Consider the following 16,628-nt stretch of genomic DNA (forward strand, 5'->3'; position numbering starts at 1 on the left):
ACAATTTAGGGCAAGCTGGGTCACAGTCTAACCCAGTGAAAAAAATTATCAAGTTTAGTGGTGCATAAACTTTGTTTGCAGTGAAAGCTCTGGCTGAATGTAATAATGATATTTAAAATAACATAGGTTTTGTTATATTATCATGTAGATGGAAAGCTGTGTGTGGGCAGTCTGCAGAGCGCAAACGTCGTATCATGGCTATCTGGACTCTCTTAGAGGATCTACTCAAACTCTGTAAGGAGCAAGAACAGTGGCTGACAGAGCAGGAAGCTGTACTTAATGAAATTGATAGTCTTACAGACCTTGGTTCTCAGGGAGATGTGCAGAAACTTGTGTCTCGTGTTGAGGTAAGTATGATGGGACAAAACTTGCTATGCCTTTTATCCTCAAAACAATTAAAACAACATATAATTGCCTACAAGAAATAGTATTATTTTTCAATACATTCTGATCTACCGAGTGAGTTGGCTGTGTGTTTTGGGTCATGCAGCTGAGAGCTTGCATTTGGGAGATGTACGTATGGTGGGTGCAGAAGTTTCTCATATGAAACCAGCAAGTTTATACAGTGCTAGATTTACTTGCTTATACACCCCCCCATTTCCTATTTTTCAATTTCAAAATTAGAGGAGGGTATAATAGGTGAACATTTCACATAATATAGGTTAGGTGGGCATGGTCTAAAAGCAGAAACAGGAATATCTAGCATCCTTAAATTAATACACAAAATAGCTAATTGAATTAATATTTTATAAGTACCTCAACAGAGCCGCATTGAGTATTGCAACAACTGCCTGAAATATAAAATATTTGGTTTTAACACCAAGTGACTTTTATAAAATATTTTACTACAACTATTTAAAATTAATTTCTTTTTACCTTTGTGCAAGTGTGCTTCTGTATACCAAAGGATTGATTTTGTTGCCTTTGGTCATCTTGTGCATATCAGTACTGTCCAACTTGTGTAGAACCTCTAAAATGATCTTTGAACTCTTATTTTTATCCACATTTTCATATTTTCCTTTCTCCACAGTGTGGAAGGAAGATGTTTTCTCCGCTCCCAATAATTTTTCTCACTGGTTCTGCCAATAATGTATCATACATGGCTGTATGTATTTAAGACTTACTGCTCTCACTCCAGTTTCTGCCACATATTCTAACACGATCAACTTGTAGGATATCATATAATCTTCATGTCGTCCATATACAATCTGTAATTCAAAGGAGGGCATATTCCACCTGATCCGTACAAGAATATAAAGTTCAGTTACATATTACATTTCTTATATGGTCATATAATGGTCATATAATTTGTGAAGAAACGTTATCTGGTACATAAGAAGTTCAAATCCTTTTTAACTGCAAAGTGTACATTTTAACTGTGATACAGTCTTCTAACATACCGGTATTATTTTGAAGAGTGCTATTCCAGTCGTGTATCTAGCCGAGGATGACCCGATCAAATGGTCGAAACTAGTTCTAGTGTTTTAATACAAAATATAATTAAACTTTATATTTTTGTGTTGAACAGGTGGAACATTCCCTCCTTTGAATTATAGATTGAATCAACTTGAAGGATGTCGTAAATTTGTTCTCTTGCACATTTTTACTGCTGTTTATGTACTGGATGCTTCCTAATTAGACATGAAATGTGACCATGCTTGCAACGCAGAGGCCGAAAGCTGGAACAGCATTGGAAAATCTAGGGTAGAGGGAGAGAGTGGCAAAGGCTAATGCACAGGTGGTGCAGAAGTGTGACTTTTATCGTTAAATGAAATGTTGCACTTGCTGCCTGGTCACTGGAAAGATGTTCTCATTTTTTTTTTCTTTCATTAAGTTTTCAGATTATTTTTCTCCCCAATAATAGTCAACAGTTAAGTAGTGGGGAGGTGTTAGACGAGTTCATACAGTATGCTGTTTCTTGTCCTTAACATAGCAGTACTGTTAGAGAGATACTTGTTGAATGACAATGTCCAGTCAGGAGTAATTCCAAGGTACCTGGCATTGGTGGTGTGGAGTGGAGGAATACAATTGGTTGCATAGGGAAAAAATGTTTGAAGACCACAAATGAACTCCAAACCAGAGTGATTGGTACAGTTTTTAAAGTCCAAACTGGAATGTGTTTAATTTTTTGAATGATTGATTACAAATAGAAAAGTCTTTATGTTGTCCTCCTTTCCAAACATAAAGACTTTTCTATTTGTAAAGTGATAGCCATCAATACAGAATGAGATTTATAACTTGCAACAATTATGATTAGTTTTCTCTGTTCATCCAGATACTAATACTTTTCACTACTAAAAGAGGGAATCGAAGATCTGTGATGTATCTAGTAATGAAGTATAACTTTAATGTATGTTTCAGACTGTGGTCAAAGAGGTTCAAACTCGAAGTCCAGCACTTCAGATCCTAGACCAGTCATTCTCACGACTGGCGAAGGAGAGCCGCATGGAGCCGGAGAGTCTGCATCGACTGACTATTCTTGTACGAGATACATTAAGACGTTGGCATGCTCTGGCACCCAATGCTGCTAGAATTTTGGAACGCTTAAGGCAAGAGCTTCAAGTTTATCGTGACTTCGTAGCAGCCCATGGGAAGGCAGTGGTGAGCTTGACGCAGGTGGATGTGAGATTAACTCAAATTCAGCATCTGTCAACACCTGAACAGGCTGCTCAGCCAGCATGGCAGCTACAAGAAGTGGAGGTAAGATGATGGTAGATCAATAAGGCAACTTTCCCACTTCCTTAATCAAAAGGAAAGACCCACAAACATTAGGAAAATTAATATTTAAGGGCCTTGCAAACTGGGACCAAGGGAAGTCAGTCAGGAAAGTGGGAAAAAATAGGAGGCTGGCTCAGATATATAGAAGCAATGCCATACTCAGCTGAGATGTATTCTTGTGGTGAATTCATACATTGTTGAAATATCGTATTTGCTTTTCTAGAAACTGGAAGGTGAACTGGAGTCTCAGAGTGGGGTTCTGAGGATTGCTGATGAGTTGGGACTGCAAGTGTTGCAGAAGAGTCGGCCTGAAGAACTGGCGCCCATTCAAGAGATGATAGACGAGTATCAGCTTCTCTGGAAGGACATAAAGGCTCGATTGGCTGCCCTCAGGTTACAGTGTGAAGATGAACTCAAGAAAGAGGTAAATATATATTTCATCAACATACCAAAATTTACCTTCAGATTAAGTGATTTTTTCAAATTCCTCCATATTTATTAAAGAAGGAATGGAGTAGAGATGGTTTAGTTTCAAATAATGACTTTTATATAGCTCTTCTTTCCGGTGTGCTCCTTAAGCAACACCTGCTCATCATTATTATTATCATCATCATCATCTGAATAGACATTAAAACATTTCTGCATGTGGTTCAAAACTAATTGTAACAAAACACGCATAATTTGCAGAACAACTCCTGAACATCACATTCATCTGTAAACTGATAATAGTATATAGGTTTATTCAGTACAAATATATTGAGAATACCGATTTCCTGCCTCTGCTCCACATAATTCCTCCATTTTAATGCTCTGTTAGAACTTGCCATTTAGTTGTCATAAGGTGCTAGCAGACACCAGCAAAATGTTATGGTGTTGTAAGCTAGGTTCTTGTCAGATATAGTGATAGATAATAAGAAAACTGATGTTTGTTTAAATGGTCTTGAGGAGATATGTTAATATGGGTGTATAGTACATTTCAGTGAAAGGAGTTACCGCCAAGGAAGAGATGTACAAAACATATTTTCTCGAGACCATTTAAACAAACATCAGTTTTGTACCTCTTACTACTTAGCACTATATCTGAACACAGCATACAACAACATAACAGCATTTTGCTGGTATCTGCTAGCACCTTTGGAATGCTACTCCAGCTCATGTTTGCCTTACCTTACTCTTGTGATAAGTATCCACATTTGGCTGTCATAAGGTGGTATTGCCATCGTCGTCGGCCACTACTCGTATCCGAGTGTATGTTTTTCAATTGCAATTCATGTACATGTACCATCTTAGATACATCTCTGGAATAAGTAGACTTCTTTCCCTACCTTGGGAGTATTCTCTCGTCTCGTTGTACTGTACCTCGGAGTTGGATGTAGAAAATAGAATACGAGCTGCTCATTGTGCTTTTGGACATCTATCCTGCAAAGTCTTTTCTAATAAAAACCTAAATATACCCATTAAACTGATGGTGTACCAAGCTGTCGTCTCCACTTTATTGTATGGATGTGAAACATAGACTCTATACCGCTGTGAATTCAAGAAGCTTAGGATCATTGTGAATATCAAATGGGAGGATTATGTCTCCAATGTTGTAGTACTTGAAAGGGCACAGATGAACAGTATAGAAGCTTCCATCATAGGTTACCAGCTTAGATGGATTGGTCATGACCAACGCATGGATGACAATAGGCTACCCCGACAGATACTATGCAGTGAACTCAGTTCTGGCAGGAGGCCATGTGGTGCACCTCTGAAACGCTACAAGGATCAGCTTAAACCTTCAAGAGCACAAACATTGACCCCAGTAATTGGCACACACTTACTGAAGATCGCCCTCGCTGCCACACAGTCGCATCCACTGCTGTATTGCAGTTTGAAACTGAGCGTCATAGACTGCAAACAGAGGCTCGTCTCAGAAGAAAACTCAGAGAACTCGGACAAACTCAACTACGTCCACCTCCTTCTCTCAGGTGTGCCGAATGTGATCGCATTTTCTATGCAAGAATTGGCCTGATGAGTCATGAACATAATTTACACAAAACGGACTGTACATGAATTGCAAGTGAAAAACATACACTGGCCGCCGCCGATGACAACGCTAGCACCTTATGACGGCCAAATGTGGATACTTATCACAAAAGTAAGGTAAGGCAAAGATTTAGGAGATCAAACTCATCTGTCAGCTAGTTACAATCATATTTTCATTATCATAGAAGATGCTGCTAATGCATTTTAACAGAATGCAAGAAGCAAAGTTTGGAAGGGGTTACCACCAAGGAAGAGATGTACAAAGTTTTTTCTTTTTATAATTTTAGAAGGAGCAAGGACGTGGGGTGGTGCAGGAGGTGGATGAAAGTGTCCAGGTGTCTACACTACGCTTTGAGCAGGACTCGGCTGTACAAGTAGACACCTTACCCCACCTCAAGCGCCTAACTTCTCGAGATGCGTACCTGTATGAGCTGGACTCTGCCATCAAGGAGTGCAATGCCAACCTGCAAACGTTAGAAGAACTGGTTCAGGTACCCATTGGAGGGTCTCCTGCAAAGTCTGCTCTGGTGAGTTTATAGCAGTCCAGTTGCTCATTCCTATACCTTAATTATTTAAGAGTTATTTTAATTTATCTATTCTTATTATGAAAGATTAATAATTACTAACAAAGTGTCATATTTACTCACCCGCAAGACCTTGGTCTTTTATCTTGATTTTCATCGTCTAAAATGGGGGAGGGTATAACAGGCAAGTATGTGAAATAATAGGTTAGTTTAGTGGGGTTTTTAGGTACAAAAGGATATGCCTTTTTTGATCTTTAGATAATTATTGGATTTAACAAATGAAACAAGTTATTTACAACACAGTAATTAGAAACAAGGTCTTTTTAAATTCACATTAAGTAGATTTTTCCTGCAGTAAGTAAAACAACTTGTATCAGAACACTTGGTTCTCATCCATGCTGCTAGGTGTCAGGCACTGCACAACATTGTAATGAACATAATTAGTCAGATCGCTGGTAGCTGCCTCAAATTTGAAAATAAATTGTGTTTAAATCTTCTGGTATATTCTCTTCTCCAAACATAGTATATTCCAGCACTTTATATGTACTGCACATTCTCAGTTTCAAAATACCAAAGCTCTGCACAGTTTCACATACTTTGAACTGAAACATTTCTTGTTTCAATGGGACGATTGTTTCTTGTCTTGGTGACCCACTCCAGCTTTAAAAAAAATACATTTTCTTGTAATTTACATTCTACACTATCCAAAACAATTTTGCCATAATTAGTTTCTTCTTGGTTTTGTTAGTACCATATTATAAATGGTTGCATGTCATAATTACGACTTGGCTGCCTTTACATAATTTTCTTTTGTGGATTCTTTAACACAGTGCTTGAATGAAAACATATAACATGGTTGTTTACTCATTTTTCGACATTTATAGCTTCTGGTTTCTGAATTACACTTACTCACTATAGCTACCCGCAGAAAAACGCACGTTCATAGCATGTATTGATAATGAGATGGTCAGGTGGAAGGGGAGTAAGGAGGAACACCATAAGCTGTGACTACGCTGTGACACAGGTTTAATGAACACTTGCAGCTAATTTGAGTCAAAGTTAAGAAGAAAATTCTTCGATTTTATGCCTTTTTTTTTTTCTTAAAACATCCAAAAATTAAAGGTGTTGTTATATGCTGTTTTGTCTCACAAGTGAGTAAATGCAACAGTTACATAACTTGTTGTCTGTTAAGGTCATCATTTTTCTGTGTTGTCATAGCTTTGGTTTAGGTTTGATTTTATGACCTAGCTCAAAGGTTGTTAGTAAGTTGAGACTTGAACCAGCATGTTGTCACATAGCAAACAAAGTCCTGATCACCTTCTTTCAGGTAAATTCTGGATAAAGAAGCCTTATCAAGAAGGTGGATTTATATTTTTGACATGAATGTGTCTTATGGCTGGGGGTCGTCTGAAAATTTGTGTAACACTACAAAATGTGCGACAGAAGTGACATCGCAGTAGTCATTACCGGAGGCCTTGGTCACCAAAGATGCTACGAATGTGGATTTGTATAGTGTGTTGAAATAGAAAGTGTACCATCAGTGACGTCACATTAGTTGTTACCATAGGCCTGGTTTGCCAAGGATGCTGCGACTGTTGTTATCGTTATTTGAGTTCCATTTATTGAAAGACATAATCATTACCGTTTTACAAAGGGATGTTTTTCCTTCAAGAAAGAAGTACGGAAGAATTAATTTACCTGAAATTATTTGTTCTAATTTTGAGCATATTCTTTTGGTAACTGTTCATATTGCAAACAAGAATAAAATAAGTTTGAACTTCTGATATTTTTATTATTGGCAGAGTTTGTCATTGAATGGTAACACAAAATTTATAGACTTACTAAAGGTGGAAGCCATGCTTCTCAATGTTAACTTACAGTAATTAATAAATTTAAGTTTTTCAGTCTGCAAAACACAATAGCAGCATATACATTTATAAAACTCTAGAATACACCTGAAAAAGTAAACTGTTTATTAATATTAGAAGGACTGATTTTGTTCATCCTCAGATTCTTTCAAATCTCTACTTGTATGCACTCAAGGCTTGGTTTGCCGGGCTGAGTGGCTCAGACGGTTGAGGCGCTGGCCTTCTGACCCCAACTTGGCAGGTTCGATCCTGGCTCAGTCCGGTGGTATTTGAAGGTGCTCAAATACGTCAGCCTCGTGTCGGTAGATTTACTGGCACGTAAAAGAACTCCTGCGGGACTAAATTCCGGCACCGTAAAAGTAGTTAGTGGGACGTAAAGCAAATAACATTATTAAGGCTTGGTTTGATTTGCACTTCTTTATTCCTGCCCATTTAATTACATAGACAGTAATGATTACGTTGTGTAAAATTTGTCACTGAATATGAATAAGTAATATTATGAACAACTGGAAAAGTCATTCAAATGTTACAAATGAGTCCACTCTGTTAATAACTACAAAGATGTGTTTTGAACTTTCTTATTCCATTACTGTACATTTCTCACAGTGGTTCAGCTTGTAAAAAGCCCAGAACCTGCTCTTGCCTGCAGCCAATACAAACCGGTTTGTCTGTAAGTGAAATGTGGGTCTTGTCTAGCTGTTTATGTATGTAGTGGAACTTTTCTGACAGGAATACTATTTTTGGAATGTCTTAGTGTGTAACTGATTAAAAATAGTGTACAATAGGGGTGGTGGGGCCCTTATTGGAAAGCCCCTGACTAGTACATGGTATATATAATCTAACCCACATTCCACTCTAAGTCTGCATTGGAACCTTCAGTGGGATTACCTAGAAAGCTAAAGTCTCCTTTTTGACAAGCTGAGTATGATTGTTTAGATTGTTATAGTTAGCTTGACATTATGTAAACAATCTTGTATTTAAATACTCATGCAAATGAAAAAACAAAATAAAAATTCTCAGCCTGTTTACAGTCAGTCGACCAGGTCAAAAATGGAATGAATGAAGCGGACATCTAGCGGTGTGTATAAGAATTGTGCTGGCTGTTGAATCCTGTTGCACACACATGCGAATGAGTGATTTAAAAGAATTTGAGGCTGTTCTTATAGAGTGAAAAAAGTCATTGTGCTACCGCTTATAAGATTGTATCTTATGTTTGGCAGACTGAAAACTTAAGGTGTATTATATAAAATTTCTAGATGTTAAAAGCAAGTTTTATTTTTCAGGCTAAGGCTCTAGCAAGCTGCCAGTCCTCTATAGAACTAACAAGACACCTGAGTAACTACCTCATGGACTCTTGCGGTGTGGCACCAGAACAGGCACGGACATCGGAAGTTAGTGCACTATGTTCACGGTACGAGCAATTATGTGCCCTGGCACGCACCAGGGAACAGAGTGCTGTAGATGCCAGGTAAGTTCCCCATAATTTGTTTGGCATGAAATTGTAGCCTTGCTCTTGATCACAAAATTCATTAACAGAATGAACACTAATTAGGCTTGAATTTGTAGCAATGATAATCAGACTGTGTGAAGAGCCAAGTCGGATATAGAGAGATAGGAACACCTGATAGGATGAATGATCATCCTGTTAGGTATTCATTTGCATGTTCCTATCTCTATATATGACTTGATTTGACTCTTGGTTGTTCCCTTACAGTACTTAGACTACGTGAAGAAATAATATAAATCCTATTTTGTTTGCAGTGAGTAAAAAAATAACAACATTTAAATAGTAGTCAATGAAAAGTTTTTCTTGCTTTTTTCTCTGTTGTTGCATGTTTTATCAACATAATTAATCAGATCATTCATAATGCACATTCTGTACCATTGTTTTTCATTTTCTCTGCCATTGCTATTGAGGATCTGATTGTGGTTCCCTTGTCCAAAAGAGCCCAAGCACAGATGGAACACAAAAAATGAAGATAATTCCTGGGTGATGGTGATAGCTTATCCCACATAATCGTGTGATGAACCTCGCAAAATAATAGATGAATATACCGTAGTTTAACCAGATTCCAATCAAGCTCCATGTGATGAGCAATGTTCTGGGTTCAGTTTCCAGCTAGATCAGGTATTTTTACTGGGATATGAGGGCTTATTTGAGGTCCATTCTGTCTTCGTGAGAACAGTTGAGGAACTATCAGGCGGTGAGGTAGTGGCCTCAGTCTATAAAGCTGAGAATAACAGCAGAGAGGATTTGTCTAACTAACCTCATAATCTGTAGGCCTTCTGGCTGTGCCAGCAGTCGCTTGGTAGGCCACGGCGCTCAGGGCTGTAGCAGCATGGGGTTTGGTTTGATTACATCAGATTGACTGAGTACACTAGAGATTTTGGTGAAAACCTTCTCACTTGCTTTATTCAACATTGGATTTGAAATGTAGTGAGATTGAATTTTGAGTTACAGTAAGCTTGATATCTAATCACTGGAACGATGGAGTGGTTCATGTTTATTAGTAATTTGGGATTAGTGAACCTTTGATATTGAACTCCTTTAATTATTGTGGTTATAGAACATGTTGATGTTGATATGTTTGGTTCAGGAACAAAGTATGTTCCTCCACGATTAAACCTGTCCTTTTCACTCCCCAGTATGCTGCTCAGGATTTACGGTATTTCTATTCTACGCATAACTCCTATTTTCTTTTTTACATTCATACTGTAAAATAGTCATAATAGCAATCATATGATCTCTGCAACTGTGTTGCAGCCATTTTTATTTCTTGCTATTTAGGTTGCTTGTGTGTCAATATTGATGTTCCATTTTCTCTATCATATGGCAGAGAACTGGAACTCCGTTTGGTGGTTTATAGCTGAATTTGAATTAATTTTGTCTGGTAAACACCAAATGTGTCACCAGAGATTTTTACATGCCAGCATCATACAATATGGGGTGTCTTAAAGAATTTCTTTCTGCCCTTCAAAAATCTGACTACCTCTGCTGGGTTTGAACCTGCAGTCTTAGATCTGGAGGCAGATACTCTGCCACTGATCAACTGATTGCCAATGAAAACTTTTATTCTCACTCTGCTTTGATGGAGATTGAAACTGTACAGATTACATCACTTCACAAAGAATTAGCTTGAAAGGGAGAGATCAAACTAAGGTTACTGCTCAAGTTGCAGTGATTTTCTCCAGTTACAGTAACTTTTTGAATTTCTCCTCTCTTTTCATATACACTGCAGGGTGATCACTGATGTAACTGGTGTATCTTCAGCAAGTCTCTGTTCCTGAATGTTGTTTCTGTGTTACTTGGCTGCTTTTGACTCAAAGGCATATCACAATAATAGATATTGTAGCAAGGAAGCACATCTTACCTAGGCCAGGAAATGAAGGATTGAAATTTTGTAGTTTAGATTGAAGACATTTGCAGAATTTCTTGAAGTTTTGCAAGAGCACTTGCTTGACATCTTATGATGTAATTGTGACTTTTACAATAACATTGAAATACAAACCAAAAGTCTTTGTAAAACTTCAGTAATTTAGACAGATTGACTTGTTACACATGGCACCTACTCAACTGATCATCACATCCAGTTTTCTAAGCTACAAAAGCTTTTTCGTTAGGATATTAAAAATAAATGTAAACTTATTTCTATATTATATTATTTGCATCACTTAATGCTGGTTTCATTCTTGTAGTGTCCTTGCCTAGATAAGCCTGCTCTTTTTCTTAACTAAGCTTGACTATGCTGCTTGTATTCTGCCATGATTTGTGCCCTTTCTTCTGCTAACTGGTGGTTTGTGTGGTGTGGCTTACAATATTCTGCTCTTCTTCTCATTCACAGGTCTTCCTATGCTGATGCATACTACTTTATATGTGAACAGTTAAGTGACTTACTTCCATACTAACAGCAGCTTTATAATTTATAACAAATGGTGGCATACTCATGAGTTCTCCCATAAGTTTCACGCATTATACACTATGTTTTCTGAAATCAGATTAACAGAATCTTAAGATTTAAAAACAGTTTAGCATTGAAGACAGTGAAGATCAAATATATGAAACTATTTCATTCCATATACTTAATGCTGAGAACACAAGGAAGGACTAGGCTAACAAGACATCCTACATTTTCTGGACATGTCTGGGAGCCGGAAAAAATGCCAAAATGACCTACATTTACATTTGTAATAAAACTCGGATATTACCTTTAATTTATTTTTAACTTTTTAAACTTACGAGGCTGTTTTTTTCAAGTTCCGATAGGTCATAAATAATAGACGTATTGAGATAACAATATGATTTTATTACCAAAAGATTTGTACATTCTTACTTATTTTTCTACATAGTCACCATAAAGGTTGAGGCATTTGTCATAACGAGAGAACAGCTTTTCTATACCCTCTGCAAAGAAGTCTGCCGCCAGTGAGCTCAGGTAGGTCCTTACAGCATCTTGAAGCTCTTCGTTGGTAGCGAAGCGTTGTCCACCTAACCACGCCTTCATTTCTCGAAAGAGGTGATAGTCACTGGGTGCTAGGTCAGGACTGTAAGGTCAAAGACTTCCCACTTGAACTTTTAGAAGTTCTTTTGTCACATTGGCACTATGCGGTTGTGCATTGTCATGGATCAGAACCACACCAGATGAGAGCATGCCTCTTTGTTTGTTTTGTATCGCTCTCCAGAAGTGACGTAGGGTCTCACAGTAGACTTCCTTATCTGGCATAGACTGGCGGCAGACTTCTTTGCAGAGGGTATAAGGAACGCTGGTCTCTCGGTATGACAAATGCCTCAACCTTCATGGTGACTATTCAGAAAAATAAGTAAGAATGAACAAATCTTTTGGTAATAAAATCATCTTGTTATCTTAATACGTCTATTATTTATGGTCTATCGGAACTTGAAAAAAACAGCCCTCGTATTTTGTTTCTTGTTACCTTTATACAATGCTTTATGCTACCATTTGTTCAGTATTCTATATTTTATATTGCATTTGTTCATTACATTGTCTTATGAATCTCCTATCAGGAATAGTAGGTACTGAGTAATATATATATGAATGAACTTGGATAATAATGTAGATGGAAGAGATATTTACACAAGAGTCATAGCAATATTTAGTCAATAAAACTTTCAAGTTTTCCAGTCTATTGAAACATGAAATGTAACCTGTAAAAATTTATAATTATAAGTGGAATATAAAACATGACGATTTACAGGTATGCAAGTCACTATCAAAGGGTAGAGAAAGGTCCACCTATTCTCTTCCCTTTGATAGTGATCAGTTGTCAATACAAGCCATAATGAAGAAAATAAATAAATAAATAAATATAGAAAGAGAGAGATTAAAGAAATAAATGATCTGTCCTCCAATGAGAATGACCCTTTGGATCCGGAATATAGTTACAATTTCAGTGGAGTTTAAAAACATCAAAAAAATGGAAATTTAATCGTTAATGCCGTTATCTTTTTTTCTCCAGGGTTAGTGGGGGGGAATGTTAATCACGTTCTCAGGTATAGATGGAAATGAATGATTTGCAGAGAGTCCCTCAGTATCTGTATTACTATTTTTTCTAACTCGTAGAATGGAACTTTTAAATTTTGTAGGAAGGTCGACGTCTGCCTCTTGCTCCGAATAGCAGGCCTCTGACAATCCACCAATTGATAGGTATTTTATACTCGGATGACAAGTAAGGCAACCACAGAATATAAATAGCTTGCTTTTCTAGGTCCACATATCGAGGCTGATTTAGGTCTCTTTCAAAGCGAATGGTGGGATCTAAGACCATTGCTTTAATGTCCTCTCTGTGGATGGCTGTGATGTCAGTCATCGGTGCACCTCCCATCCACTCTGTCTCAAGCCTCGAGCAATCAACGTTCTGACACAGCGGCGGTGATGGTTGCGCATTAGCTCATTTCTCCAGCAGAATCCCAGCACATGTTCAAGGGTTTCTGTCTTGTTGCAGTCATTTTGGCGGCAACGGGTTGTGTTGAATGACCTACTGGGAACCAACCTGACTGCGGTGAGGTTGCATGACATCTTCACTGCACTTATGTATTCAGAAGAGGACAGAGATGATTTATGAGTCATTCAGGAATTTGCTTTCAGGCAATTTGAATATAACACTACTCCCTTTCCTTTATGTGGTAGCTGGCACCACGACTGAAAGGATCGATTTCTCATACAGTAATTTCACGTAGTTTTCTTCCGTCAATCTTTGGGGGAAGACTTTCTTTTTGTATATAAGTCTGTGTAGTGTCATATCTTGTTCTTCAGAAAACTTCATTACGTACGGTAGATGAACATCCTGAATATGGAGTAAGCGATTACAAATATTGTAATGCTGTATACTGGCAGCATCATTATTCCTTTTACAGAACTTATAATTTTGTCCAGATCTTTAAGAAAAGCGTTTGATAGTTGTGTCAAAGGGGCATATTGTAGAGGATAGATCAAACCCGGCCAAACAAACTCATTAATAATCTTGATCTTTTACTCTGGTTTTAGAACTTTTATTTTTACCAGATGATTTAAGTCAGAAGTTATTGTGCTTAGGCCTATTAGTTTGTCAAGAGAAATTCTGTTGTTGAAGTCAATTCCTAAATACTTGATTCGTTCATTGTTTGTTTTTGTCACTGGGATTATTGATTCTTCGAGTGTAGTGATGTTTCCTTCAGTTAATTTTCCTTTCTTCAGGATTATAGATTTGCTTTTAAGAGGATGGATATGTACACCAATTTCTGTAAAGCTGCTTTCAGCTAAATTTAACAGAGTAGCAGCATCACTTTCGGTTTTGCTGAGTATGACTAGGCCATCTGTGAAAGCAAATGAGGATAATGGCGGTAGACCATAAGATAAAATATAGTCATAACGTTGTCATATGTCGTGATCAGTGAGATTTTGTATTACAGTACTGATTGCTAAATTAAACAGGGGACCCTTGAGCTACGCTTCACTTAATTTCGATGGTGATTTCTTATGATGAGCTTCCACTTGAACTGTGTTCTTTGTAAGAAATGCTTCAATTAGTCTACATAAGTTCGGAGGAATTTCAGATTGTCAAAGAGATAGTTTGATGTGTTCATGTCCGATAGTCAAATACTTTTGTGACATCTAAAAGATGTCCAATAACGGACCAACTATATTGCTATCTAAAAGAATGATGCAACAATCCTTTTTTGTTACGTTTTGCATCCTGGAGGCCACCATTCACGAGGGAAGCGTTGACACAAGTTCCAGGTAATGGCATGAAGCCACACTGGTGAGGACTTAGTGTGACATATGAACGCAGTCTCATGTCTAGTACTCGTTTAATTATTCTAATCACTGAATATATGGTTATAGGTCTCCATTCCTTAATATGTCTCCACCCTTATGTATTAAAATTGTTCTGGCCATTTTGAGTTTTGTAGGTAGGTAGGGAAAATGAAACATCGTGTTGATGAGTAATGTCAGAAATTTAGTAACCTTCAGGTGCCATAATACACAAACTGTAATATGATCTGGGCCTGATGAGATGTCAACTTTGTCAGTGCTTTTTTCCATAAGAGAAAGAGGAGAATTGTTATTTTTGGTACCAAAAGCCCTTTCAAAATGATCCGAAATCATAGTTTTTGGGATTTTAGTAGAATGGGCCTTAGTAGTTTTGTCCAAAATTTTGTAAGCAATTTTCTGCCTCTGATTATATAAATGTATTGGGCTACCTCATAGGCATAATGCTCTCTGATTTTCTCTCGTTGACTTTTAGACCTCCGCTGTGGGTTACTAGAAGTTTTATGGTCATATTTATGATTATTTTGTAAATTTCTACTTTTGTAATATCTAACAGCAGGATGTTGAGGGCCAGGTAATTGATTTACCTGATCTGCAAAGAACCGCATAATCTCAGGAGTAAAAGATTCCAGCTGATCAGCATCACCGTTTCGCATAATGTTTGAAATCCTATCCTCCAAACTCTTCATAGGATTAATATTTTCACTTGCATGATCAGCGACCATTGGGGTTTCTTCTGTCAACTGTAAGCTTTCCCCAATATTCCTGTAATGATTTTATTTCTCTTTTTCTCAGGGTGAGCTTTTCCTATCTGAATATTTACTCCTAACGTCAACTTATAACATTTATTACAGATAGAGCATGGAATTTCGTTACCAGACTGTGAATCAATATTGGGGATTTTAATTCAGTAGGTTTTATTTTAGCGTGGCAGGAGATGAACGTTATTTTCCTTTTCATAGAGTTACTAAGGAAGATATCGAAGCTGTAAGTATTCTTAGCGTTGGATCAATGATAATTTTGTAAAGACAAGATAGATGGAAAAACATTGCAAATCTAATTTATGCGAGGTACATAGAGTATACATACAGGTAGATATACCCTCTCCATATGGTGATATCAGATGTAACTAATGCAAATTCTGCCAGATGTTAGTGCGTTTATAACTTCCAAGATTTGGTAATGTTTAAATTAGTCTACCTCGAGAAGAACTGTGCAATCAATGCCAAGCTACAAAATAAAGATGGCTGTTGACTTTGGCACTAACTTCAAAATTAAATGAAGAATCTCTTAACAGGAAGATCGCATAACACTGCTACTTACGTAGAACATATTCTTGCATCCTAATTTTGATTAAATGGCATTAGGGAAGTCATAATTTTTGTGATCAGCATTAGTAAACACCACGTATAATATCAGATTTTGGAAGTAATTCATAGCCTTCTATGAAGTATGCAAGTGTTACATTTCATGTTTTGACAGGGTGAAAAACCTTAAATTACATTAACTAAATCAATGCTGAAAAAGAATGGGTTCCTTCTTAACAAAAATGTAGTCAAGCAATGGTCATTCTTTTCATGACACACTGTTACAGTATTTGAAATGGGGATAAACAGTACATATACTATCATTCATCACATGTTGACAACCGAATAAATTCTTGAAGCACACTGGCTGGATAAACACTTCTTAAATGAAGTAATATATAGAAAGAATCATTGAAATGGAACAAACAATGCAATAAACACGGACACGTTAGTCAGAAGAGGGAGCAGTAGAAAGAGGAGACAAGAGGAGACAAGGAGAGACACGAAAACATCAAAATCTGGGGACAATCTCCACATTTTCATACACTGAGGACTTTCTCCTCATCAGCCCAGTTCTTCAACATCAATCTCTTCTCCATCAGGAGGGTGGGCATTAACACTTGTTGAGGGACTGTCCTGACAGATCTTCAGTCTTAATGTGGGAAGTGTGTTCCTAATCATTTACCACCCTAATTCATCTTGATATTTTTGCCTCTTCTCTTTTCTGTCTTTATCTGGCCTTCCCCTTGTCCTACACTCCCCACGTCAAGACCGAAGATGTGGAAATTACATTAGTAGCCCTTGTACTCTTACACTTCAGTTCTGTTCATTGAGGAATGTACTTAACAGTTGGTAGAAGGGAAGAAATATGTAAAACAATTCATATATTGTGGAATACATTCTCCAATGAATATG

General features: G+C 37.3%; 1 protein-coding gene across 2 annotated transcripts in view; it reads left to right on the forward strand.

Annotated features, from left to right (window-relative positions):
• The window catches only part of LOC136881123 (muscle-specific protein 300 kDa), a 169,078-nt gene that overhangs the window by 133,622 nt on the left and 18,828 nt on the right, over window positions 1-16,628 (forward strand). Inside the window, exons 21-26 of one of the 2 annotated variants that reach the window (XM_067153770.2) lie at window positions 149-347; window positions 2,362-2,700; window positions 2,942-3,142; window positions 5,034-5,273; window positions 8,422-8,606; window positions 10,981-11,019. In XM_067153770.2, the coding sequence (XP_067009871.2) occupies window positions 149-347; window positions 2,362-2,700; window positions 2,942-3,142; window positions 5,034-5,273; window positions 8,422-8,606; window positions 10,981-11,019 (1,203 nt within the window). The remainder of the gene's footprint in view (window positions 1-148; window positions 348-2,361; window positions 2,701-2,941; window positions 3,143-5,033; window positions 5,274-8,421; window positions 8,607-10,980; window positions 11,020-16,628) is intronic. The other variant, XM_067153771.2, reaches the window with a different exon arrangement.

The sequence above is a fragment of the Anabrus simplex genome, chromosome 9 (genome assembly GCF_040414725.1).
Source record: "Anabrus simplex isolate iqAnaSimp1 chromosome 9, ASM4041472v1, whole genome shotgun sequence".
Classification (NCBI taxonomy): Eukaryota; Metazoa; Arthropoda; class Insecta; order Orthoptera; family Tettigoniidae; genus Anabrus; species Anabrus simplex.